Source organism: Culex quinquefasciatus, chromosome 3 (assembly GCF_015732765.1).
Source record: "Culex quinquefasciatus strain JHB chromosome 3, VPISU_Cqui_1.0_pri_paternal, whole genome shotgun sequence".
NCBI lineage: Eukaryota > Metazoa > Arthropoda > Insecta > Diptera > Culicidae > Culex > Culex quinquefasciatus.
This window is the reverse complement of record NC_051863.1, coordinates 105,980,195-106,007,137: the sequence shown is the minus strand read 5'-3', so window position 1 is coordinate 106,007,137 and position 26,943 is coordinate 105,980,195. Positions and strand designations below refer to the sequence as shown.

General features: G+C 42.8%; 6 protein-coding genes and 1 long non-coding RNA gene across 12 annotated transcripts in view; 4 read left to right on the top strand and 3 right to left on the bottom strand.

Annotated features, from left to right (window-relative positions):
* LOC6030843 overlaps positions 1-1,795 on the bottom strand; it is a 34,906-nt gene extending 33,111 nt beyond the window's left edge. The window contains 1 exon segment of the mRNA XM_001841675.2: positions 1,601-1,795. The gene's annotated coding sequence lies outside the window, so the exon portion shown is untranslated.
* A 4,358-nt stretch (positions 1,796-6,153) lies between these two features.
* On the top strand, positions 6,154-7,959 carry LOC119770730 (dolichyl-diphosphooligosaccharide--protein glycosyltransferase subunit 4). Its single transcript, XM_038266133.1, has 3 exons — positions 6,154-6,276; positions 7,563-7,672; positions 7,749-7,959. Exons 2-3 carry the CDS (start codon positions 7,572-7,574, stop codon positions 7,774-7,776), a joined length of 129 nt encoding a protein of 42 aa, XP_038122061.1. The 5' UTR covers positions 6,154-6,276; positions 7,563-7,571; the 3' UTR covers positions 7,777-7,959.
* Positions 7,960-9,239: 1,280 nt separating this feature from the next.
* LOC6033638 (116 kDa U5 small nuclear ribonucleoprotein component) lies at positions 9,240-9,746 on the bottom strand. Its single transcript, XM_038261090.1, has one exon. It carries the CDS (start codon positions 9,744-9,746, stop codon positions 9,240-9,242), a length of 507 nt encoding a protein of 168 aa, XP_038117018.1.
* A 4,629-nt stretch (positions 9,747-14,375) lies between these two features.
* Positions 14,376-16,556, top strand: LOC119769184. The gene has a single exon (XM_038261089.1). The coding sequence runs from the start codon at positions 14,376-14,378 to the stop codon at positions 16,554-16,556; it is 2,181 nt and encodes a 726-aa protein (XP_038117017.1).
* Positions 16,557-17,404: 848 nt separating this feature from the next.
* Positions 17,405-19,332, top strand: LOC119769183. Its single transcript, XM_038261088.1, has 2 exons — positions 17,405-18,851; positions 18,920-19,332. The coding sequence occupies exons 1-2, from the start codon at positions 17,405-17,407 to the stop codon at positions 19,330-19,332; spliced, it is 1,860 nt and encodes a 619-aa protein (XP_038117016.1).
* A 1,243-nt stretch (positions 19,333-20,575) lies between these two features.
* The window catches only part of LOC6030844 (tyrosine-protein kinase receptor torso), a 47,042-nt gene continuing 40,674 nt past the window's right edge, over positions 20,576-26,943 (bottom strand). For all 6 annotated transcript variants that reach the window (XM_038259249.1, XM_038259248.1, XM_038259252.1 and 3 more), the window contains 9 exons: positions 23,888-24,027; positions 23,573-23,825; positions 23,346-23,517; positions 22,633-23,263; positions 21,775-21,869; positions 21,575-21,686; positions 21,311-21,456; positions 20,932-21,081; positions 20,576-20,817 (listed from right to left, as the gene is read on the bottom strand). In XM_038259249.1, the coding sequence (XP_038115177.1) occupies positions 20,766-20,817; positions 20,932-21,081; positions 21,311-21,456; positions 21,575-21,686; positions 21,775-21,869; positions 22,633-23,263; positions 23,346-23,517; positions 23,573-23,825; positions 23,888-24,027 (1,751 nt within the window). In that variant the 3' untranslated portion in view covers positions 20,576-20,765. The remainder of the gene's footprint in view (positions 20,818-20,931; positions 21,082-21,310; positions 21,457-21,574; positions 21,687-21,774; positions 21,870-22,632; positions 23,264-23,345; positions 23,518-23,572; positions 23,826-23,887; positions 24,028-26,943) is intronic.
* Positions 21,012-21,556, top strand: LOC119768688. Its single transcript, XR_005278150.1, has 2 exons — positions 21,012-21,109; positions 21,174-21,556. It is a non-coding gene; the product is annotated as an uncharacterized LOC119768688 (long non-coding RNA).

The window sequence follows — 26,943 nt, the reverse complement described above, 5'->3', positions numbered from 1 at the left end:
GCCCCAACTCTTACGGTCCAGCAAATGTCCCCTTGTCGGAACATCCCCGGGGCCTCCGGCCACTCCAGGTGGTGGCCACTACTGCCAAAATGTCAAATTTCATATCCAGTATCAAAAACCATAAAGTTTGATACCCATATTGCCCCAACTCTTACGGTTCGGCAAATGTCCCCCCATCGGAACATCCCCGGGGCCTCCGGCCACTCCGGATTGTGGTCACTACTGCCGAAACGTCAAATTTCATGTCCAGTATCAAAATCCCTAAAGTTTGATACCCATATTGCCCCAACTCTTATGGTTCCGCAAATGTCCCCTTATCGGAACATCCCTGGGGCCTTTGGCCACTCCAGGTGGTGGCCACTACTGCCGAAATGTCAAATTTCATATCCAGTATCAAAAACCATAAAGTTTGATACCCATATTGCCCCAACTCTTACGGTCCGGCAAATGTCCCCCCATCGGAACATCCGTGGGGCCTCCGGCCACTCCGGATTGTGGCCACTACTGCCGAAATGTCAAATTTCATATCCAGTATCAAAAACCATAAAGTTTGATACCCATATTGCCCCAACTCTTACGGTTCGGCAAATGTCCCCCCATCGGAACATCCCCGGGGCCTCCGGCCACTCCGGATTGTGGTCACTACTGCCGAAACGTCAAATTTCATGTCCAGTATCAAAATCCCTAAAGTTTGATACCCATATTGCCCCAACTCTTATGGTTCCGCAAATGTCCCCTTATCGGAACATCCCTGGGGCCTTGGCCACTCCAGGTGGTGGCCACTACTGCCGAAATGTCAAATTTCATATCCAGTATCAAAAACCATAAAGTTTGATACCCATATTGCCCCAACTCTTACGGTCCGGCAAATGTCCCCCCATCGGAACATCCGTGGGGCCTCCGGCCACTCCGGATTGTGGCCACTACTGCCGAAATGTCAAATTTCATATCCAGTAGCAAAAACCATAAAGTTTGATACCCATATTGCCCCAACTCTTACGGTCCGGCAAATGTCCCCCCATCGGAACATCCGCGGGGCCTCCGGCCACTCCAGTCCAGGTGGTGGCCAGTTCCAATGATCGACTCACGCGACCGGCATGTCTTAGCTGGTCCTTGCCTCCAAGCCATCTGCTCCCGGACCTCCAGGCCGTCTGCTACCGGGCCACCAGGCCATCTGCTTCTGATGTGTCCTCGTCGTCGTCCAGCAATAGAATGAATTTTCGGGACCGACCGAGCCGAGTTTTGTTGGCTCGTCGACGATCCGAAAATTATGAGGTGGAGTGGGGGAGATTTTAGATACATCAATCTCACGTCTCTCGATCGACTGATTGGGAAACGTTCGTTCATCCAACCAGCGTGCACCAAAAAGAGGGGAAATTTGCCGAGAGGGGAATTCGTCACGTAACGTTTTCGCTTCGCGAAAATTTTGGATTGACACCACGTATAGAAACCTTAGGACAAAGTTCTTTGTCAAAACGGAACACGGACACGAAACACGGCAGATTATGCCAATAACAACGGGAAAGGGGGAAAATCACTTGTCGAGGAGAGCAGAAAAAGAGAAAGACCCCGTATGATCCGACCAAATTACCGGAATTACCTTCGAGGTCGATATGAAACAATAGCAAAATTAAGCACCTTCCTCTTAGGGATACTTTAATCTACATGAGAGCACCGATATCACACCGATTGTAGGCAATTTTCACGATAATTTGCACCGCACACACAATTTTCTCTTCGCACCACGAAAGCCAGAAATCGATTATTTGGAAACGAAAAACTGTGACAGATTGTACGACTCTTCTGCGCGCAAGACATCGCAGTGCTGAAGGTCAGGCCGAAAATGGTTTACACTGGTGTTGGTAAAGGTCTGGTGAAACTGAGCTTACCATTTGAAAATGGCTTAAATAAAGCTACACTTTGTATTTACTACGATAGCCACATCGGCGCCATCATGTCACATCGACGGACCACTTTGAAGCATTCTGGGGGTCATATACGTGCTCAGCTCAGCTGGCCTTCCTATTCATCGCCATATTGGCTGCCATCTTGGTTATATCAGTTCCTTTGACGTTCGTGCGTCAAGATAGCGCACTCACGATGTTTGCTAGAATATGTATTCCATGCTTAACACGTAGACACTTTTTCATCGAAATCATCAACCTTTATTCAAGGACAATTGTCCATACAAGAAGGTAAGGGATTCATCGGGCTTGGAAAGATATCGGGGAAGAACTTCGAAGTACGCAGTTTGAAGAGACTGAAGAAACTCCAAAGGAGCAATATTAAAACAGCAAAGATTGAACACAAGAACCGACTATAGGACCAACTCCTTAAATTGCAAACATACGAATATTCCTCTCTATTTAAACTTGAAGTTATAGTTATGATATTTTGGAGGCCCTAGGCTCCTGAGCTCAAAGTTCACATGCAAAAGGATATGCAATCGTTCTTTTAATCCGTTATTTATAATCAGAGTGCTTTAAATGGGACCATCCATAACCGTGGATGGCGAGTTGGATCAACTGTGGTCTTAGCCTTACCCCCCAAAGGATAAAAAAAAATAACCGTGGACAATTATTCACACCAAAACAAATCTGGGTTAGATCGCCCCAGCAGCTGGACACCGAGTTGCGGCTGAGGACAAAAACAAAGGCCAGCAAAGCCAACCAAGACCCCTACACAATCCCCCTTCCCTTCCCACGCCTTGTCTTTTAACATCAACCCCTTCCCTTCGAACCCCGAGTAGGCCACGGGTAATCGGCTCCCCTCCCACTAACATTTACACACAAGATCCTCTGTTTAAGTAAAATGTAATTATAAAAGCCAACTCGGTCCCTACCAGGTCCCAGCACCGAAAAGGACCTAATAAAAATAATTTTACGGGAAAAAAACAAATCTGGGCATTCGCCAATCATGTTATTTGTTTATTGAACACTCCGGTATTTGTAATTTCGTCGTACCCCACATTAATTCAGTGCGGACGTTACGCATCGGCGGCCGTTACTGATCGTGTGGTCCGCACTAGAACCGCCCTGGCGAACCGAGGGCGGGCCGCCTGGGCGGTTGAAATTTGACCTTTGAAATTTTTCAATTTCGTCCGCCCTCCATCCGCCTTGGCGTGCCATGAGCGCATCGCCTGGGCGGTTCAAACTGATCGCTGAAATGTTTCAATATCGTTCGCCTTTCAATCGCCGCGGCGAGCCAAAGGCTGATTGCCGTGGCGGTTTGCATCTGAAGGAATTTATTTCGAATTTGACATTTCAGTCAGTGTTCAACGAGCTTCGGTGGGTGTTGTTATTTAATCGGCGGCTACTGATTTTCGTTGTTAAGTTTGTGTTGGGAGAAGTGTTGTGTTGTTTAGATTGTTTACTTATGTAAACCAACAGTTGAAAGTGCGTTTGAAATAGTGATTGAAGGTTGTTTTGCAAGAATAATCGTTATTGTTGATGTAATTTATGTGACACCCCTTATAAATATTGTTGGCAGATGTGCAATCATGTGGAATACTTAGAATTTGATATGTTTCATTGTTGTTATGATTTGATTTATTCATTTTTGTATGTTTGTATGGAAATTTGGCGTACATTTTGGTAAAAAGTATATCTTTCCCAGGGAAACCTCTTGAAGAGTATCGAGGTGGCATTTACAAAGCGGATTTTGTGCCAATGTTTACTCAATTAATGTTAATGTTTTTTTGTGTGAATGTTAACACTCCAAAGGTTGCGGGTTCAGTGCCAGCAGTGGAGGCAACTAGTGGTGCAGAAGCGATTTTTGTCTTTGTTTTGTTTGACGTTTTTTAGGTGTGCATGATGCAGGACGTGGGTAGGAAGTAATTTCAATAATTTTCAATTATCAGTTCAGCGGCAACAATATCATTTAAAATGTGTTTAATTTTTACAGCTTCCTGGATCATTTATAAATGAACTGCTTATATGTATTTATCTATTCTTCATTTGATTTATTTGAATGTTTATATCATTCCTATTCCTTGTCCTTTTTTCTACCATTCCTCCATACCATATATGATTAAATTTCATGAACTAACGACAGTTACTGAAATAGCAATGGAACCATCTGAAATTTTTTTCTTTAAAATATAATTATCTTTCTTCCAGCTTCCGGGAATCTTCTTCAATTATAATGCCTACATTTATCTATTCACTAGATGATTTATTTAAATGTTTATATCCTTCCTTATCCTATTCCTTTTCTTTCAGCAATGGAACCATCTGAAGCATTTGTCTGTTTAATTATATTTTTTTTTTGCAGCTTCCCGGAATCATCTTTAAAATTACTGCTTATTTGTATTTATCTTTTCACTGTAAGATTTATTTTTATATTCATATCTACCATTCCCCCATACAATATATGATCAAATTGAATGACAAGAAAGGGCATGGGGTGTAATCTACTAGGATACTTTCTTCGGATTAGCTGCGCTTGTGTTTGATTAGATTAGAGTATGAATTGTTAACATTCAATACGTTGACTGTTTATATGTAAGTATTAATAATACATGAACATTTTAAATAATTTAGTTTTTAAGAATTAGTTAAAGAATTATTTTTATTTGCAGGAAATGGAAAATCTTCGCAACAAGTTTGCTTATCAATATATTATTTTGTTTCTTTATTTTTTTCATCATTTCACCTCAGTGAACTAACAACGCACGTAAGATGTATTGAGAACAATTTTTTTTTGAAAATTATGTTTTTTTTCATATTTTTGTTTTATTTCTAAATTTTAGCACACAAGAATCTACAAAGATCTGCATTTCTATATAAGGCACTTTATGTTTTTTTCAGTTTTAGATGAACTTGAAAAAACACTATCAGAATCCTGAAGGAACCTGAACGGGTATTCTGCGTTGGCGGATGAAATATGTATGAAAGGCGAATCGAGGGCGGGCCAAGGCGGTTGGGGCTTTTGGGCGGATGAACTTTATATAGGGGCGGATCGGGGCGACCCGCTAGCGGACCATCTTACAGGGGCGGTTGTACCGTATATGAAAGGCGCATCAAGGGCGAGCCAAGGCGGTTGGGGCTTTTAGGGCGGATGAATTGTATATGGGGCGTATCAAGGGCGACCCGCTGGCGAACCAACCTACAGGGGCGGCTGAACCGTATATGAGAGGCGCATCAAGGGCGAGCCAAAGCGGTTGGGGCTTTTGGGCGGATGAACTTTATATAGGGGCGGATCAGGGCGACCCGCTGGCGGACCAACCTACAGGGGCGGCTGAACCGTATATGAGAGGCGCATCAAGGGCGAGCCAAGGCGGTTGGGGCTTTTTGGGCGGATGAATTTTATATGGGGGGCGTATCAAGGGCGACTCGCTGGCGAACCAACCTACAGGGGCGGCTGAACCGTATATGAAAGGCGCATCAAGGGCGAGTCAAGGCGGTTGGGGCTTTTTGGGCGGATGAATTTTATATGGGGGGCGTATCAAGGGCGACCCGCTGGCGAACCAACCTACAGGGGCGGCTGAACCGTATATGAGAGGCGCATCAAGGGCGAGCCAAAGCGGTTGGGGCTTTTTGGGCGGATGAATTTTATATGGGAGGCGTATCGAGGGCGACCCGCTGGCGAACCAACCTACAAGGGCGGCTGAACCGTATATGAAAGGCGCATCAAGGGCGAGCCAAGGCGGTTGGGGCTTTTGGGCGGATGAACTTTATATAGGGGCGGATCGGGGCGAGCCACTGGCGGACCATCTTACAGGGGCGGACGAACCGTATATGAAAGGCGGGTCGAGGGCGAGCCACGGCGGTTGGGGCTTTTTAGGCGGATGAACTTTCTATGGAAGGCGTATCGAGGGCGACCCGCTGGCGGACCATCCTATAGGGGCGGTTGAACCATACAAAACGGCGTATGTAGGGCGGATGAACGGCGGGTGAAACATTTCAAGGCAAACCTGGGCGACCCCGGGCGAGTCGCTGGCGGACCAACGTCACGATAAAAAAACTGATCGTGCGCCAAATTGTTGCAAATTTTATCCGCCTGCGGGTCGCCCGTGGTCCGCCAAATCAAACGCTGGCGGATCGCCAGAGCGGTTTGGCGGTCCGCCAGCGAACCGCCGGCGGGCTGCCCAGTCAATGTGGGACCTTGTGCACGCTTGGTGTACACGTTGCTGAACATTCCCCTGACAAATTTCTGATGACGTTTGATGTTTTGATTGCATGTCAACGCGTATCTTTTCTGGGTGGTTCGTGTAATTTCATCTTAATCTAAATTCTTCAAATAATTCAATTCCTTCAGGAATTTCAACTCAAACGTGTAAGTATAAACTAGTGCATACAATTCTTCGTTAGGTTTATTAGTTGATAATGCAAAAATATAAGAGGGTAGATCATAAAAATCCAAATTTCTCGATGTCAAATGACGTGTACATTTTGGAATGGCTCAGGCAAAGCCGGCATCGACCGGCCAACAGAATAAAAAGTTATTTAACCCCGACTTTGGATTAATGCCCAATATTTGCTATTAGCTTAATAGCTTTTAATATATTACATATCAGGAATTGTCCTTGTCTCGAGGAGACTGTAATAACATTAGCAAATTTTGTTATTGAGACTGTCCGATTTTAAAAACAACAGAGCTCAATAACAAGTATTGTACCTTTAATAACAGGATAAAAGCAAGCTTTGATATTGTAATAAAAAAATCAGTAATATCTCGGATTAGTTTTCAATAAACCGTAAGAGCCAATGGTAAACAAAGCCTTTTTGCCTCGGTATTCAACATTCTTACGGAAAAACAAATTCAAAAATGCCTAAGATTGTTCATCTACACGTCTTTCAAGTGCCCCAAACTAAAAATAAATGAAATTTTGTTGCAATTTGGAGAAATACGTATATTAGTGTCGAGGGTTACGGTGGCTCTTACGGCTTTTTGAAAACTCACCTTGGATATCATCTACCTACTTGTAATTACGGTCGACTCTCTGGCTGTCTATCTGATCGATATTGCTATCTTATATTGCTCCAGCTGTCAATTAATTTTTCAGTCCCATCAAGTAACATGCTTTGAGTTTTTGACATAACTGCCCATGTTCGCATAAATGTCCCATAACGCATTTCTGGAATTGTTTTTGAAAAGGTCCAATAAACCAAATTTCCAGTTTTTGCTTTTTGGGTGTTTTTGAAACCGCCTTGAGTCAGGGCTATTCAAAAACAAACAAACTGAAAATTTGGTTTATTGGACCTTTTAAAAAAAAATCCAGATTTGAAGTTTGTCCTATACATAAGGATACGTGTAAAGTTTTCGCGAAAAACTAGATATCCTCCTGATTTCTAGAACAAAGTAGTGAATGTTATAGGCTCTTTAGAAAGAGAACACAATTTTGAACCAAACTGCAGCAATAACTCGAAATCGATGAAAATGCACATGGGACATTTATGCGATCAGGGGCAGTTAAGCTATTAAAAATGTTAGAATAATTTGCATTGAGCCCAGAACACTTTCCTGTTCTTTTTCTGTTATTGGCTTTTATTTAATTAACTTATTCGACTTGTTACTACATAATTCTTATAATTCTAATAGCATATAATTTTCAAATTTAGCTGCACAAAATGATTTCTGACGTTCAACTTGCCGTATTTTGCAATGTTTTGGGAGTTTTCCTATTTCTTTTGGTAGTTGGATTTCACTACATAAATGCCAATATGGGAAGGTAAGCATCTGACTTCATTATTATACAATACTGGAATAAATGTACATATTTTTTTTTCTTTACCACTATTTAATAGGAGTACGGGATCGCTAAAGCATAAATAAATATTACATATAAATCCCCTTACTAAGATGAGGTCAAATCGAAAATTTGATTCGGTCTCACCCCAACCCAGGGGACATGAACTGGTAAGCAACCCCGCACCCTTACAAGTGCTTTTCGTTTGAAAAGCTTTTATTATAAAATAAGTAACCACTGTGGCGTGAATAAAAATTAATTCCAATAAATTCAAAGGGTTAACAATTATTTGTGGAAATCATGATGACATCTACTTAATTAATGTCCGAAAATTGTGCAAAAAAGCAACAGAACATATCATATCTATTTTACGAATTATCAAATTCAAAAATGTTTTTTTTATAGTTAATCTGATTGCTATCAAATGTTCTGTACTGAAAGACTGAAAATTCAATATTTTAGATAAACAAAATTTTAATTGGTGTCATAACTTATGTGAGTTCCTTCCTTCTTTTCTTTTATTAATGTTATTACCGCCTCGTGTTCAGCAGAACAGATTAACTTTATTTTATAAAAAAAAAGTAAATCTTTCCCAGTTTCCCAATTACAATAATCAGAGCCGGCATTTACAAAGCGGGTTAAATTGCGTTTTATTCAACTAATCGATGCCTCTGTGCTCTCTTGTACTAAGCTTGGAGGTTTTCCTTCCTAGTTAGCATAAGAGAGCACAGAGGCATCGTAATGTTACAGTCATCCAACTTATTCGGAACAACAACAATCTCAACACTTTTGTCGTAGTTTGTCAATAGGACGACCCTACTGCTTAAAGGATCTCCATGTGACCATTCTCATTGTTACGCGCAAAATAACCTAAGAGTGTAAGAAACGTTGTAGCGTTCTAAATTTGACAGCTAGTCTCTAGAATTTTCTTGTCGTCACTGCACGCTTACCAGGGGAACTCAAATTTGAGTGGATCCAATCAAAACGGCGCAAACCGTAGTCATACAAATTTGACATCGAGTACCCGAACTTAATTTTAACATGGTGAAGCCGATGTCAAATTTGACATGCGCTGGGTACCGGAAAAATCCTCCAGGAAAGCAGAAAAACGGTTCCGGGGGACGGTTAGCGGTTCGGAATGATACGGAAAAGAAAATTGTCGTTCTGTACTAGTTTTTTGTTGAATTTATTTGAATTTTAATGTTGATAAATTATCATTTTTAGCATTTGAGCCGAGGATCTTGTTTGGCGGAATTCGACGGAATTGATTACGGGTGGAAGAGGACTAGCGAGTGACACTTGAAGATATCGTTGATGAGGTCACGCGGAGTGTCGGTTCGGGCGATTAGCTGCAGGAAGTCTCTAAGAGAGTTTCTTTGGGAGGTTGATCGAGCGGAAAAACCTTCCACGGCAACTTGAATGAAATCTTTGATGTTGTAGAGGGAGGAACCGGGGACGGGTGCGTCCTGGGTGACGTGGCTACGTCGCCGGGCGAGGACGGTGTAAACGAAGGAAACGCAATCGGCGGGGTCTTGCACTTATGGTTCCATTAGGCGGAGTAGGCGACTCTGCGGGAGGTTGGGACCACCTCCGCGGTGGAAGGGTTCCTGATGGGCGATGGTCCGGGATTTTGAACATGACGTTTAGAATAGGATTTCTCGTAGAGTGGTCTTTCGCGCGTGCTCCACTGGAATCCTTGCTCGATGGAGTCTTTGACGGCGCCGAGCACGGCTTTGTTAGAGCTGGTGTTGTCCGGACCTGGAAGAACTCGCCGAGCTTGTTCTCGTTTCAACCGTATGCAAACCGATTCGTTCTCAATGTCCTCGACAAGGCTCTTCTCCAGCAGTTCCGCAATCATCATAATCTTGTTGTTTTTGTTGGGAGTCTCGGCGAAACACATGAGCGAACTCGTCTCGACGACACTCTCGCAAAAGGTCACCACCGATCCGGCCATCGGCCAATCTCGGAGTACATCTTGCGCAGGTCGTGCATCGTGCAGTCTAGGTAGAGTAGAACCTCGATCGGTTCGCTCGGCTTGGCTAATGGCAAGTGACATGTCGTATGTTACCAAACTTCAGCAGCACGGGAAGCAGCTTCACTGTAGTGGAGCTGGTGGATGAGTTGACGTGCAGAATCTACGGCATTAGCTGGAGAAGACAGATCTTGAACTCGCAGCCGACCTACGAACGTCCTACAGGTACGCTTGACCAGCACGTTCCGCCGAACTGGCAAGAAGCCCTTCTGCACAAGCTTCTGCCTGACCTATCTTCATAAAAAGCACTCGGCCCGGAAGTCAACCTTGGGTTCCTGGTCCCCCTTCGTCTTCGCCCCACCCGGATGGTCTTCCGCGGCATTGTTGTTCTGCTTCTGGCGGTCGTATAAACGCCACTGTCCTGCCGGATCCTCCCGCTCACTCAAGCGGCTGCACCTGCAGGGCCTATTATTGCAAGCCTGTCCACTACTCCACTCCGATCGGGACCTCGATCGGTCCGAACATCTTGACCAAGGCCGGGATGATCAAGTGCAGGTAGTCTTTCAAATTGTCGCCGATTTTTTGCAGCGCGGAGAGCAGCTTCGCCGTAACGACGTTTCTATGTGGAGTTGTTGTGCAGGGGAACGCGCAGAATCTGCTGTAATAACTGGCAAATGTGTATTAGCCGGGGGCATCGTGGCATCATCCTCAAGCCCAAGCACGGAGCGGGCGTTCTCTTGATCTCTTGAATCTGGAGATAGGTAACTCCGAGGGTAACTCATCTGTGGCGAGCAACGCGATCCGCCAAATGGCGGTCTCGCTAGCCGATTCCGATGACTTGCGCGTCATTCTTTCGGAAATTTTCTTCGTTACCGAGATAATTGTCAAATGCGTAAAGTGTTTGTAGCAGCGGCAAAGGGTATCTATTCACCCCCAAAAAATCTTTAACCTTTTCGGAGTACTTGAGCAGTTCAACGGCCAGCGCTTTGTACTCTTGAAGGCGTGCTACTTCAGGATTCTCTTGCCACGGTCGTAGCTATCGTTGATGTCGGGCGCGAAAGTTTAGAAGACTTGATCTTGATCTTTCGCAGGCCAACCTGCTTGACCATGCCCCACACGGACCACGTGCGATGCGATCAGCGTATCCTGGCTCGGATCACTGCTTGTACCTAGAATCAAGAAAAAACAACATTAAAATTACCTAACAAATCATTGTACCACCTACAGGAAGTTATCTGGTCATCGTGTCCATTGTGACCAGCAGCAAGTGTTTGATAACAAGGTACCAAACCTGTTCCGGCATGTAGGCGGAGTGGCCGAAAGACGGCCTACGTGGATCCTGCTCAGAATGTGCAGATGCCTTCCACCCGAAAAGTCCGGCGTCGGATATCACCTCCACGTCAGTGCGTCTCTGTTTGTACAGTGCCTGGTCCTGATCGTCACACCGATTGCTGAAACCCATCCGTTCTGTCGAGCACTTGATTAATGGTTTGGTTGGCATACGAGAACGCTTCGTTCCGATCCGAGTCGATCTCGCACCCGCGTCGCCGCCGGCAAACCATGATAATCTAGATACAAAATACAGCGCATTCCTGGGGGGCGCGGTTCCGGGTTCCGGGTCGAAGGGTTTGCCGGCAGGAACCGGTCGTAGCAGCACCATCTTCATGCGGCCGGATTCGAAGGCCGTCTGCGCGTTCGGATCGCACGTGTGGATGTTGGCGGGGATGACCGGAAAGTGAATCCGGAAATGATGCGCCCGAGATAGTCGCGGTTGTTTGGAAGCAGGGTGGTAGCTAGGCGAGCGAGCTTGTTCAAGGCTTGGATCGTAAAGTTCCGAAGGCCAGTGGTGACCGTTACCATCAGTGGATTCGCTTGGAACACCGTAACCGTAAGAAATCAGCTTTTCCTCCAAGTAGCCGTTCAACTCTCCGATCGGGTCGCGACGAGCTTCCGTGTTGTGCAGAATTCTGAACAGCTCACGTCGGTCCAGGTTGCTGTAATCCAACTCGAACCGGTTCAGCTCTGCACCCTCGTTCGCCTCGGAGAACCGCTTCAGCTCGGCCAAATTGTCATCGAACAGAGAAAGGCCGTAGATAAACAGACGCGGAGTGCTCAGCAGATTAAAGTTGGAGCAATTGCGCAGCTTCGTGGTACCGGACATTCGAATTGAGCTCCTCGCCGCAGTACATGGAGAAGACGCAGACCGGGCAAGGAATCAAGCTGTTGCTGAACTTGACTCCGCAGTGGCTGCAGGTTTCGTAGCACAGGTTGAAGTGAATCGCCGTCAGCAGCGGTTCCGCACGTCCCCCGGATTTAAGTCCTTTTCGGCGACCAGGATTCGCCGGTGATCAACCTTTATTCCCTTGGCCAGGAAGGGAATCTTCAGGTTGGTGTCCACATTAATGTCCATCCGCGGACCTTGAACCGTGCCCTTCGAACGGCCAGGAGCAATCTGCTGCTTGCAGTTCAACTCCCTGACCCGCAACTTCGGCATCAACTTTTCGGGATAATCATGCTTCATGGCCAGATCGATATTGTACAGTGCAAACGCGTACTCGCCCTGCTCGAAGTAAACCGCCGACCTTAAAATTCAAAAACAAACATCAAAACCTAACCTCAATCAAACCACACACGCCTCCCGTCTTACCGATTCCCGTATCCCGTGGCCAGCTGGTCCGTCTCCTTCTACGCGAAGCACCATACCAAAGCTTCCCCATACTTCCCGTCCAGATAGAGCCGGTTGCCAGTGTTGCGAAAGCGGGCCGCGTCGGCGTCGCACTTGCCTTGTTCCGGAACCAGCAGCAGATCCCGACGCTGGTCCATAAAGTCCTGGTACAGCGTAAAGTCGGCCCGGATTACCCCACGCTCGAGGAGCATTTCCTGCAGCAGGTCGATGGCACTGGTGGGTGGGTGGCGGAAGCAGATTCGGACTCATGGTTCGGTCAAGATTACTCCCTCTCAATCACAATCCGGCACGATTATAAACGGATTGACAGCCGTGGACCTCCAGTCCCAACCTTTAAGTTTTCTTAATATTCTTCCGGAGCGGGTCTTCGAGCAACTGTTACTCGTCGCGACTGTCCCATCCGCGGAACGACGGCAGAATACTAGTGGTCGAGTCAAGCAATAGTAAAGTTTGTCCATCGTTCAGCACCTTTTCCGGCTGCGCCAAGTTGCGAGAATTTGCAGGGCGGCAGATTGCACCTAACCGGAATGGTCATCCGGGACGTGAACTAGTGGGTTGATGATCCTCATGGTCCATGTTTTCCGCAAGATAGTTGATCGTTCCAAGAGCGGCCAGCGATACCATGAACGGGACCTCGATCGGTTCTACAAGCTTGACCGTGGCCGGGATTATCGAGGGAGCAAGTAGTCGTCCAGATTGTTGCCGAACTTTTGTGGCGAGTAGCTACAGCATTACAAAGCTGGTCTGGAGCTGTCGTGTAGAAGAACGCGCTGAATCTGCGGCCTGAACCTTCCGTGCTTTCCTGTTAGCCTCCACCGGCGACGCCGTCAGCGGTCGCTTTCAACTGCTTCCGGCGGTCCTTTTACCGGCGGACATTTCGATGGGTGATGGTTCCGGCGGGACGGTCGTCTTCCAGGAGGGCCATCGACGGGTATCAAGAGCTGAATATGGAGAAATAAAAATATAAAGAGATGGTAAAACTGCGACAACTTTTATTGCTTGTTGGCTTCCGATTCCTCTCGAGTATTAATCAGCTCGGTGCGCCATGCATGATGCTGTAAAACATAAAAATTAAGATATTTTAAATAAAAGATTCATTTTTACAAACTTACCAGAACACCCACTTTGAAAACGCTAAGTCCCCAGAACTGTCACTTTTTAAATTTCAGCAAAGTCACCGAGCAAAATGAAGTTCGGTTCAGTGATCTCAAATTTGCGAAACAAAATCAAAACAAACCCATCTTAAAATTGACATCGCTGAACCGAACTTCATTTTGCTTGAACGAACTTAAAAATTGAGTTCCCCCAGTAAGCGTGTGGCGGAAATAGTTAACGAAGAGGAGGAGAAGAAGAAATACAAGTAAAAAGCTACTCGCGCGGTAAAGACGTGTTTTTTTATTCCGCAATAAATCTAGTTTTTAATACAGTCCACGCGTTCCCTTTTCCACTGACCAATCCGAAGAACATTTGGTCCACGTCGAGCCGGATGTGGGATCAGTGGAATTGAAGGACAGTTTCTCGGTTCGTGCGCGAGTCGGGAAAGAATCGACGTGTTCCGCGACGGTTGCGACGGTCGTGGCGCGAGATTCCGCTTGCACGCGCTGCAGCGGATAGTGGTTCCGGAGACTGCGGTTACCGGACGGGAGTTTCTGCGCGGTCGAGTCCGACCGAAAGAAGATTCCGGGTGCTTGCGAGTGCCGGGGAAGTGAAGGTCGGTGTGCAGAAACGTGAAAGAGGCTGGACGGGCGAAAAGTGAAAGTGGAGGTCTAACCTCAAAATAGGAAGAGCCGGAACTTGCGAGTTCCTGAAAAGTGGAAAGACCTCGCTGGAAGATTCCGATACGGATTGAAGCGAGAAAAAGTGAGAAAAAGAAGTGCGATTTCGGGTGATGTTTTACGCTCTGGGCGCGTAAAGAAAGTGCTGTTCCTTCACCATCGACGCCATTTTCGACGCCAACGGGTGTGCTGAGTGCGCCGCTTAGTATTTGTGAGCAGAAAGAAGCGGCGGAAAGAAGAAGGGAGCGAGAAATGGCCGAAAGCATCGATGCGTTGGACCAGTGCTGCCAGGCAGCCAAGGCAAAAGTGGGTCGTATTCGGAAGGCGATTTTGGATGCAAAACAGGACCACAAAAAGTTTGCGTACAATGCTCTCAAATTGTATGCGAAGCAAGTCGACGCGGCCTACGATGAGTACAACAGCTTCACGAATCGCATCTACCTCGTCGATCCAAAGAAGAAGCAAGAATTTGAGACGAAGTTCATCGACTTCGAGGAACTCTACGAGTTTGTCCGGATCGCTCTGAGCGAGATGATGCAGCAGTACGAGGACGCCGAAAAGGCTGCGGCCGAGGTGGCTGCCTTTGAGAGGGAGAAACAACTGCTCGCGCTGAAATTCCGCAACGATACTGTCGCTGTTACTAACGTCCCAGCGAACCCTGTTCCGTACCAAATTCCACCTTCGTTGCTGTTGCAGCAGACGCCTTTGCCGACCTTTGACGGTCGGTACGACCAGTGGCACAAGTTCAAAGCAAGGTTTTGCGACATTGTGGATCGGTGCACGACGGATTCTCCAGCGACAAAACTCCATTATCTGGACAAGGCGTTGGTCGGAGATGCACAGGGAGTGATTGACGAGCAAACCCTCAACGACAATAACTACGAGGGCGCCTGGAGAATTCTAATCGAGCGGTACGAGAACATCCCAATGGTGGTCCATGGTCACGTCACGAAGCTTCTGAACCTGAAGCCGATGGCTAGGGAGTCATCGTTGGAACTACGGAGGCTGCTCGACGACTGCACGAAGCGTGTGGAATCGCTAGAGTTCCACAAACTAAAGATGGACAAGATGGCTGAGGCCATCGTGATCACGCTGCTGACCTCGAAGCTGGACCCGAGTACCCGACGCAGCTGGGAGGCATCGTGTGACTACGGAAAGCTGCCGGTGTTCAAGGACACGGTGGCATTTTTGCGAAAGCACTCACACGTGTTGGAGCGGTGTGAGCAAAGCAGTACGGTGACAAAACCAAAAGTGGCGGCCCTGAGGACCCAGACTCCAACCGTCACAAGTAAGGCGCACTCGGTGACGGTCTCGAAGACGAATGAAGGTTGTGCCGTGTGCGGAGCTACTCACTCGGTCGAAGCTTGTGGCGCATTCAAAAAGCTGATCGTCGAAGAACGATACTCGAAGGCAAAGCAGTTTGGATTGTGCTTCCTATGCCTGAATCGTGGCCATCGCACAAACACTTGCAAGAAAACCGATCTGTGCACAGCTTGCAAGAAGAAGCACCACGCGCTGCTGCATCCTGACGAGAAGAAACTCGATACGCCCGAAGCAGGACGGCGATCGGCGGAGGAGCAGGAGACGAGTTCCAGTTGCCCGAAACCACCGCTGACGGCGGCGAAGTGTTCGATCCCGAACGAACGAACGAAGAGTCTGCAGACGAAGCAGGTGTTGCTGGCGACGGCAGTTGTGTTGGCGTACGACTCCAGTGGCGCCGCGCACAAGTGTCGAGTGCTACTCGACTCCGGAGCGATGGCGAACTTCATGTCAACACGGATGGCGGAACTGCTGCGACTGCGAAAGGAGAGTGCTAACGTCCCGATAGACGGTGTGAACGGGATGAAGACCGTAGTGAAGTACAAAGTGAGTGCTAAAGTGGTATCCAGAACAACCAGTTTCGAGACGACGTTGGAGTACTTGATTGTCCCCCGAGTGACCGGCGCTTTACCAGCGATGAAGATCGATCCGAAGGGCTGGCAAATTCCCGAGTCGATGCTGCTGGCCGACCCCAAGTTCTACGAGCCAGCGCGGGTCGATATGCTCGTCGGCGCCGAGCTATTTTTTGACGTGCTCCGAGAAGGTAAACTAAAACTGGCCCCCAATCTACCTCTGCTTCAAGAAAGCCAACTTGGTTGGCTTGTCTCTGGACCTGTGGCCGAAACTGCGGATATCGGCACTGTGAAGGTGTGTCACGTTGGGGCACTGGACGATCCTGAGGAGCAACTGACCGAACTGCTGCGGCGGTTCTGGACCATCGACGAGCTCGGAGGTGACGTGTCACCTAAGCCTGAAGACACGTGTGAGTTGAACTTCCTGGAAACTCACCGCAGAACGAACGATGGTCGCTACGTGGTGAAATTGCCGTTCCGCGAGAACGTTGGGGAGCTCGGGAATCTCGAGAGCAAGCGATGCGGCGGTTCGTGGCGCTAGAGCGCCGCTTGGAGAAATACCCGGTGATGAAACAAATGTACGTCGACTTCATCAACGAGTATCTGGCACTGGGTCACTGCCGAGTGGTGCCAAGTGCCGAGCCAACGAACGCAGACGCCTACTACCTTCCGCACCATTGCGTGATTAAGCCGGACAGCTCCACAACTAAATTGCGAGTGGTATTTGACGCCTCAGCGAAGAGCAGCACAGATTTGTCGTTGAACGATGTGATGGAGATCGGACCCACGGTGCAGGACTCGTTGTTCAACATTCTCTTGAGATTTCGCTTGCACAAGTTCGTGTTCACCGCCGATGTCCCGAAAATGTACCGGCAGGTAATAGTCGACGAAGCTCACCGGAAGTATCAACGGATCCTGTGGAGGGACAACGCTGGTCAGCCGATCAAGGAATTGGAGTTGAACACAGTCACTTACGGGACAGCAGCAGCACCGTTCTTGGCGACTCGAGCGATTGTACAGCTGGCACGAGATGAGCAGAAAGATTTCCCGGTTGCGAGCAAGGTCGTCGAGGAGTGCTTCTACGTTGATGATGTGCTAACTGGGGCTGACTCACTTCCAGAAGCAAAGGAGCTTCAAAGAGATTTGATCGCGCTGTTGGAGAGAGGAGGGTTTCAGCTCCATAAATGGTGTGCTAACGACGAATCGCTGCTTGAGGATATCCCAGTTGACGCTCAGGAGCAACAGTTCAATCTCGACGATTGCAACGCCAGCGGCGTTGTAAAAACGCTCGGAATCTTGTGGGATCCAGTCGGAGATGAATTTATGTACCACGTTCAACCCTTCAACGGCTGCTCTGAAGTTCCGACGAAGCAAATGGTTTTGTCTGAAATGTCAAAACTTTTCGATCCCCACGGCCTGCTTGCACCAACCATTCTGATAGCGAAACTCCTGATGCAGCAACTTTGGCAAGCGAATGTGGGATGGAAGGACCCGATTCCGCAGGAGCAGCTTCGAACCTGGAACCGATTTCGATCTGAGATAAGCTGCCTGAACTCGCTGCGGATCAATCGGCGAATCACTGTTGACGATGCGGTTGATGTGGAGATGCACGGGTACGCCGACGCGTCCAAGGTGGCGTACGGGTGCTCGATATACCTGAAAAGCTTCAAGCGAGACGGAACGACGGAGATGCAGCTGATCTGCGGGAAGTCGCGTGTCGCGCCAATGAAGGAGCTGCAGCGGAATGAGAAGCAGGATGCAACGCCTGACGAGCAGACGATTCCGCGGCTTGAGCTGTGTGCTGCGTTGTTGCTAGCCGAAATCCTTGAAAAAGTGCGCGAAACCTTAGCAATACCTATCGAAAAGGTTAAGCTCTGGTCCGACTCGAAGATAGTGCTGTGTTGGTTGAAACGAATGAAGCCTGGTACGCCAGTGTTCGTGCAAAATCGTGTGAAGAAGATCCTGAAGCTGTTTCCTGCTCACATGTGGCACTACATCTCGACGCTGCACAACCCTGCGGATTTGGTGTCGCGTGGGGTCTTTCCGGCAGAATTGATCCACTGCGATGGTTGGTGGTTCGGTCCCGTTGAGCACGCTGAACCGTGGCAGCAGAACTGCGAAGCGGAATTGGAACCGGAAGAACACGGGGAACCTCTCCAGGTTGTCGCTGCAGTTCTACCCAACGAGCCGAAGAAACAGCTGGACCCATACGACGTGATTTTGGAACAAAGCGACTATCGCAGACTGCAGCGTGTTTTTGCGCACTTGACTCGCTTCATCTTCAACTGCCGATCGAAGCAGAACAAGGTTGCGCGTAGAACGGGACGACTTGGCGGCCGAGACTTCGGTGAGGCGCAACGAGCAATGGTGAGTGTTGTGCAGCAATTTGTCTACAAGGATGAGATCGATTGCATTCAGAAGAACCGTGCCGTCAAGGGAAAGCTGCGAAACCTGAACCCGATATACGACAAAGACGACAAGCTGCTCCGTGTCGGCGGTCGTATAAGAAATTCGGATCTGCCCAAGGACCAGAAACACCCAATGATCCTGCCGGAAAACAATCACTTCACGGAGATCCTTATCAAAGCTCTGCATAAGGAACATCTCCACGTTGGACTCAACGGACTGCTTGCGGTCATCCGACGACGGTTCTGGCCAGTAAACGCTAAACGAACCATCCACCGGGTCCTGAAAGGGTGCGTAGACTGCTTCCGGGTGAACCCAACGGACGTCCAGCAGTACATGGGTGACCTGCCGAGCTGCCGAGTGACCGCTTCCCAACCGTTTGCCAGGACTGGAATGGATTATGCCGGGCCGTTCTACGTCAAAGTGGGACGTATGAGATCGAAGGTGAAGGTGTACGTGTGTCTTTTGTATGCATGGCAATCAAAGCCGTACACCTAGAGTTGGTGGGCTCCCTGACGACGGAAGGATTCCTGGCAGCTCTACAGCGATTTGTGAACCGACGAGGGACGCCGTCCGAACTATATTCTGATAACGGAACAAACTTTCGAGGAGGAAATCGAGAGCTGTCAGAATTAGTCGAGTTGCTGCGATCCCAGATTCTGCAGAAGAAGGTGGATGCATTTTGCCAGCCGAGGGGAATCACCTGGAACTTTAACCCCCCCAAGGCACCCCACCAAGGAGGCATTTGGGAAGCGAACGTGAAGTGCATGAAGTCGCACCTGTGCAAGACCTTGACTGAGAGCTACCTGACCTTTGAAGAACTGAACACCCTGCTCATCCAGGTAGAAGGAATCCTCAACTCAAGGCCCCTTGTGCAGCTGACGGACGACCCTTTGACTACGAAGCACTGAGTCCCGGCCATTTTTTGGTTGGACGAGAATTGACCGCAGTGGCGGAGCCACTGTACGATGATTGGAAGGAGTCGAGTCTGTCCCGATACCAACTGGTTCAGAAACGTATGCAGCACTTTTGGAAGCGATGGTCAAGCGAATACGTCACTGGACTGCAGAAGCGGGGCAAATGGTACAAGGAACCTGCGCTACTTCGGAAGGGAATGCTAGTGCTCTTGAAGGAAGACAACGTGCCACCGAAGACTTGGAAGCTAGGCCGCATCATCGAAACACATCCAGGGAAGGACGGGATCGTACGTGTGATCACGGTGCGAACAGGCAACGGAGTCTACAAGCGGCCGACGACGCAGGTTGCGGTTCTACCCATAGACGACAACAGAGTCCCAGGAGTAGTGAGGCCTTGCCCCACCGGGGGGAGGATGTTACGCGCAAAATAACCTAAGAGTGTAAGAAACGTTGTAGCGTTCTAAATTTGACAGCTAGTCTCTAGAATTTTCTTGTCGTCACTGGCGGAAATAGTTAACGAAGAGGAGGAGAAGAAGAAATACAAGTAAAAAGCTACTCGCGCGGTAAAGACGTGTTTTTTTTTTATTCCGCAATAAATCTAGTTTTTAATACAGTCCACGCGTTCCCTTTTCCACTGACCAATCCGAAGAACACTCATGCTACTTCACTAGTATAAGTAGTTCTTTTAACACAATAATTCATTCCAAGACTTTTTTATCAAGCGCAAGTCTAAAGATTACATAAATGCACTGAATATTTAGTGTTTATCTCTAAACGATGTTTTAAATCTATTGTACTGCCGTTCTACGCATATTTGTCCGATGTCATTTTTGGACGATTCTTACCTTTTATCATTTTCAAGCTTAGTTTTACGTATACTTTCAGAAAACTTTTAAAATTTAGTACTTTGTTAAGAATATCATTGAAAACAACAACAAGTCTGTTTGTCCCATCATTAAACTTCTACGCATAATTGTCTCACCAAGTATTTTCTATCACGAAATCATTAGTTTTACAAAGCATTTGTAAGAAAGCTACAAATAATGGTGATAAAATGTATACCGGGGTGATTCGGGACATATAGGGCGAATAGGGACTCACGGGACAATCATGCGTAGAAACACAGAAATCGATTGAAAAATTTCAATAGCGTTTTTCTCAGTTGCCATTTTTTGAACATGGGACAATTATGCGTAGAACGGCAGTGATATCTTAAGGAAATATTAAAACACGATACTTAGCATGTTTATTTTGTTATATTCTTCTCGTCAATACATAAAATGTAAACTCTTTTAAAAATAGTTACAATTGTTACAATATAAAATAAATACATTAACACACACTTTGCACCATGGTTTCTTCTGTTGGAAATTTGCATCACTAGTTCCAGTGACGCTAGCTAATTTCAACCGCAATCCGGTCATATCCTAATACTCCACAGGCCTCAGGTAAGAGCTATCATTCGATGTCAGTTTTGTACTGCAATGAAAGCAAAGTGCAGAAGATTAGTCGAACTGAAGTTTGACATTGAATGTACATTGCTAATTGCTAACTTTAATGCATCCTTAAACGAAACAGCGAACATCGTCGTACCTTTGTAAATCGATAATGGCATCCAGATTAATCACAGGCTTATTGCTTTGTTCATTCTGCTCTAACAGCTCCTGTAATCTCACTTGTAGGCAGGAAAATGTGGGCCGTTCGATGGGCATTGCACTCCAGCACGAGAGCATTAGGGCGTACCTGGGCAGAAGGAAAAAGGGATTAGCAGGTTTGATGTTCCTTGATCATAGCAAAACCTCCTAATGGCATAATGATGATAGTCCATTTGACAGTGTCCTTTAAGCTGGAAATGAATCATGCTACATAATCACACAAAAGATTTATCGACAATATTGATATTGGTTCTAGAGCCATTGTAGTTTATTTCACCATACTAGTTGAATCGTCTCTAATCTTTCTACCAACTTACAATTCATCTGCACAACTCGACGGTTGCTCCATTCGATATCCACTTTTCAGTTTCGTAATAAGATTGCTTGTGGAAAGAAGCGGATAAGGATTGCCTCCCAACGTGCAAATTTCGTACAGCAGCACTCCGAAGGACCACACGTCACTCTGTGAATAAACATAAACCAAAAAATATATGCATAAATTTCTTTATAATAATGATCCTTTGTTATGTTAAGACTAACAAATAAAACATTGCATAACTGAAGGTGAAACATTATTATACCTGCGATGTATAAACCTGATGCGTCAACGACTCCAGTGCGAGCCATTTGATGGGCAATTTCCCCGTACCCGTTTTACGGTAAAGATTTTCCTGGTAAATATCTCTACTCAGTCTGAAATCATAGAACAAATAAATTTATTTAAAACCCCTTCTCCTCAAAGTTATTTACATTTGAGTAAAAAATCTTCTAATTAACTCACCCAAAGTCAGATATTTTGACTATTCTGTTGCTACAAACAAGCACATTTCTTGCTGCCAGATCACGATGTACTACTCTGTTCTTAGCAAGGAATTCCTGGAATAAGTGTATAAAATTTATTTATTTTTTTATCTGAAGTAACCAAGCATTTTTGAATTTTTTATTTTCCCTCTAAAATGAAAATTTCAGGCAGATGCTTTGCTCGTGGACTCGCTCTTAAACACTTGTTTCATTGAAATGTTAATACAGTGGCTTGCCATTTCAACTTTAATATATTTTTTTTTGCAATTCCGTCGTGAAACTATTTACTTTTCCTGTCATTCTTGAACGACGAAATAGCCTACTTTTCTGTACCAAAAATAACAGAATCGAATAGCAACACTTTTCAAAATAAATGCTGAAAAGTTCTACTTTTCAGCACTCAAACGGGTGCTGAAAAGTTGAACTTTTCAGCACTTGTTTTGAAAAGTAACACTTTTCAACATTTTTTTGATTTAAACGATTTATTGACAAAATACATGAAAATTTGACTTAAAATTTCACTTAGTGTGTGTTTTTTGGAATTGCAAAAAATGTTGTATGGAACTCGTTGCAAAACTTGATTTTTGCAGCACTCTTCGTATTTATCCAACTCGGTGAACCTCGTTGGATAAATGTACGACTCGTGCTGAAAAAATCCTCTTTTTGCAACTTGTTGCATAAACTACTATTTTAATTTTCTTGCCTTTTCCTCGACTTTGGCTAAAGTTGATGGACATTAACTTCAAAATATTAAAAAATATTTGCAACGGCCTTATTGTAATTTTTATGAAAATTTACTGTTCATTTTTTTAAAACAAACTCGTCCGATAATCCTTACCATACCAACCGCAACCTGGCGGGCAAATTCCAGCAACTCGCAGCTGGTGATGATAGCGTCATCAAGTTGTCTTTGCTTTTCGTTGCAGTGGGTGCTGTAGTAGCACTGATTTTCCACCAAATTTGCTAGTGGCGGTAGCGGCGGCGGCGCCATCGATTGCTGCGATTCGTCGAGTGCGTTGACATCGTTGCATTCACAACCGGTTACTTTGATGTTGCAGTGCATGGCTTTGGTGCAAAGGGATTGCTTTGCGTCGCTGGATGTTCCAATTATTTCCACCCTACACTTGCAGGCATTCGTACAACCATTAGTCAAGCTTTCCTCTAAATTGTTTAAATTGGCGTCTAAATGTGGAACCATGCCATTGCTAATATTATTCACGAGTGGGTAAAGTTTGTTTTCGATGATTTTTAGCTTCACTGAATCGCTTTCCTGGTCGGATAAGTTTTTATACGCGAGCGATTTTTTCTCGTTGGCGAAGGATGTATCAAAGTTGAAAACGTTTTCCGGCTTTTTGTTGTTATTTACTCCCGGCGATTGACACTTTTGCGATGTGTCCGAAGATAACGATTTAAATTTATCAGTGGGACTTTTCCGATCTCTAACACGTAGTAATTTGTGCCATTCACATCTGAGAAAAAAAGGTAAATTTTCTTTGTTGAAAAAGGTGGATTACAAAATAATATATATCCTAATGAGAATGATAATCTTACCGGAGATAGTTGAGCAAATTTCCATTACCACAATATTCAGTCAACAGCATCATTTCATTGATGTTTTTAGTGTAATGTCCAACGAGGCAAACTACATTTGGATGCACTCCAACTGATTTCATAACTTCAATCTCTCGGCGAAATTCTTTGATATCCTCTAGGCTTGGGCATTCTGTGTACAATAAAATATTTTTATTAAATCATCAAAAAACAATAAACCAATTTACCCTTCAACATTTTCACCGCAACCTGCTGGTACGTCTCAAGGGGCCTAATAAGGATGCCTTTTCGTACCAGACCAAAGGCACCTTCGCCCAAAATGTCCAGCAGCTCAATCTGGTCCATGCTAATCTCCATATCGTCTTCTATCGGAGCAATCAAATCACCAGGGAATGTCATTGGCTGCAAGATTTCCTTGATGCTCTTAACCTTGATCTCGAAATCGGAACTTGGATCAACCGGGGCCTTCTGCTCCAATTCCTATGGTGATTATAATAAAAAAGTTAACATTTTACAATATTTTCATTGAACAATATATATACCTTGAAATATTCGCAACGTTGCTCATATCTTTTCAGTTTCGCCCTGCGACGGCAAACAAGAGAAATTGAAATTTTCATCAAACCAATCATCAGTATTGGAGTTAGGATGATAACGGCTAATCTGCCCCCATTCCAGTGATCTGCAACAAAACATAAATATATTGTGAACCTGCTTTATTTTCTCCTCCTCCTCTAGTTGGTTGGCACGGTCCAAACTATTGAATGCATGTAATCCAACTAAAACAATTCTAAACATATTAGATAAAGGTATTTGTTCCTTCGTTCAATCCTATGTCAAACACAGGTAGGGACCAGGGGCGCCGACTAGTCCAAAATGTTGGGGGGGGCACGGTTCTTTTCCGAAATCGATAGGTCAGAGTGGCGATTAGATGTTAAAGTTTTCTGTATATCACGAATTTTAATAATTTTATTACGATTTTTTTATTATCCAGAATCCATTTTTTTTAAAAAAGATAATTTATTAAAATGTGATTGAGAATGTTAATTGGGGGGAATTTTTTTATATGTTTGAAAGGCGAATTCCTTCTCATTGGCATATTCTCACTTATTTTCTAGAAGTAACAGTCAATAATATAAATAATCAGATATTTAAAAATTCAACAATAAAATTTTCTTAAAATACAAAACAAAAGTAAAAGCAAAATTTAAAACTCCAGAAATTTTAAAATACAAATACACATTTAAAAAACATCAATTTTCCAAATCTGCAATTAAGAAAAAAAACAAAATCCAATATTCCAAAATAAAAAAAGTTTACAGAAACTTCTCGGGTTAAAAAAAACTCATGGCTAAAAAATGTTTAGAAATAAAAAAAATAATAAAAAAACCAGAAATTTCGAAATATCAATAAAATTCAATGTTTAAAAAAATCGAAAATTTCAAAATAATGATACATCAATCAATTTTAATAATTTAAGAATTTTAGAAATTTAAGAATTTAAGAATTTAAAAATTTAAGAATTTAAGAATTTAAGAATTTAAGAATTTAAGAATTTAAGAATTTAAGAATTTAAGAATTTAAGAATTTAAAATTTAAGAATTTAAAATTTAAAATTTAAGAATTTAAGAATTTAAGAATTTAAGAATTTAAGAATTTAAGAATTTAAGAATTTAAGAATTTAAGAATTTAAGAATTTAAGAATTTAAGAATTTAAGAATTTAAGAATTTAAGAATTTAAGAATTTAAGAATTTAAGAATTTAAGAATTTAAGAATTTAAGAATTTAAAATTTAAGAATTTAAGAATTTAAGAATTTAAAATTTAAGAATTTAAGAATTTAAGAATTTAAGAATTTAAGAATTTAAGAATTTAAGAATTTAAGAATTTAAGAATTTAAGAATTTAAGAATTTAAGAATTTAAGAATTTAAGAATTTAAGAATTTAAAATTTAAGAATTTAAGAATTTAAGAATTTAAGAATTTAAGAATTTAAGAATTTAAATTTAAGAATTTAAGAATTTAAGAATTTAAGAATTTAAGAATTTAAGAATTTAAGAATTTAAGAATTTAAGAATTTAAGAATTTAAGAATTTAAATTTAAGAATTTAAGAATTTAAGAATTTAAGAATTTAAGAATTTAAATTTAAGAATTTAAGAATTTAAGAATTTAAGAATTTAAGAATTTAAGAATTTAAGAATTTAAGAATTTAAGAATTTAAGAATTTAAGAATTTAAGAATTTAAGAATTTAAGAATTTAAGAATTTAAGAATTTAAGAATTTAAGAATTTAAGAATTTAAGAATTTAAGAATTTAAGAATTTAAGAATTTAAGAATTTAAGAATTTAAGAATTTAAGAATTTAAGAATTTAAGAATTTAAGAATTTAAGAATTTAAGAATTTAAGAATTTAAGAATTTAAGAATTTAAGAATTTAAGAATTTAAATTTAAGAATTTAAGAATTTAAGAATTTAAGAATTTAAGAATTTAAGAATTTAAGAATTTAAGAATTTAAGAATTTAAGAATTTAAGAATTTAAGAATTTAAGAATTTAAGAATTTAAGAATTTAAGAATTTAAGAATTTAAGAATTTAAGAATTTAAGAATTTAAAATTTAAGAATTTAAGAATTTAAGAATTTAAGAATTTAAGAATTTAAGAATTTAAGAATTTAAGAATTTAAATTTAAGAATTTAAGAATTTAAGAATTTAAGAATTTAAGAATTTAAGAATTTAAGAATTTAAGAATTTAAGAATTTAAGAATTTAAGAATTTAAGAATTTAAGAATTTAAGAATTTAAGAATTTAAAATTTAAGAATTTAAGAATTTAAGAATTTAAGAATTAAATTTAAGAATTTAAGAATTTAAGAATTTAAGAATTTAAGAATTTAAGAATTTAAGAATTTAAGAATTTAAGAATTTAAGAATTTAAGAATTTAAGAATTTAAGAATTTAAGAATTTAAGAATTTAAGAATTTAAGAATTTAAGAATTTAAGAATTTAAGAATTTAAGAATTTAAGAATTTAAGAATTTAAGAATTTAAGAATTTAAGAATTTAAGAATTTAAGAATTTAAGAATTTAAGAATTTAAGAATTTAAGAATTTAAGAATTTAAGAATTTAAGAATTTAAGAATTTAAGAATTTAAGAATTTAAGAATTTAAGAATTTAAGAATTTAAGAATTTAAGAATTTAAGAATTTAAGAATTTAAGAATTTAAGAATTTAAGAATTTAAGAATTTAAGAATTTAAGAATTTAAGAATTTAAGAATTTAAGAATTTAAGAATTTAAGAATTTAAGAATTTAAGAATTTAAGATTTAAGAATTTAAGAATTTAAGAATTTAAGAATTTAAGAATTTAAGAATTTAAGAATTTAAGAATTTAAGAATTTAAGAATTAAGAATTTAAGAATTTAAGAATTTAAGAATTTAAGAATTTAAGAATTTAAGAATTTAAGAATTTAAGAATTTAAGAATTTAAGAATTTAAGAATTTAAGAATTTAAGAATTTAAGAATTTAAGAATTTAAGAATTTAAGAATTTAAGAATTTAAGAATTTAAGAATTTAAGAATTTAAGAATTTAAGAATTTAAGAATT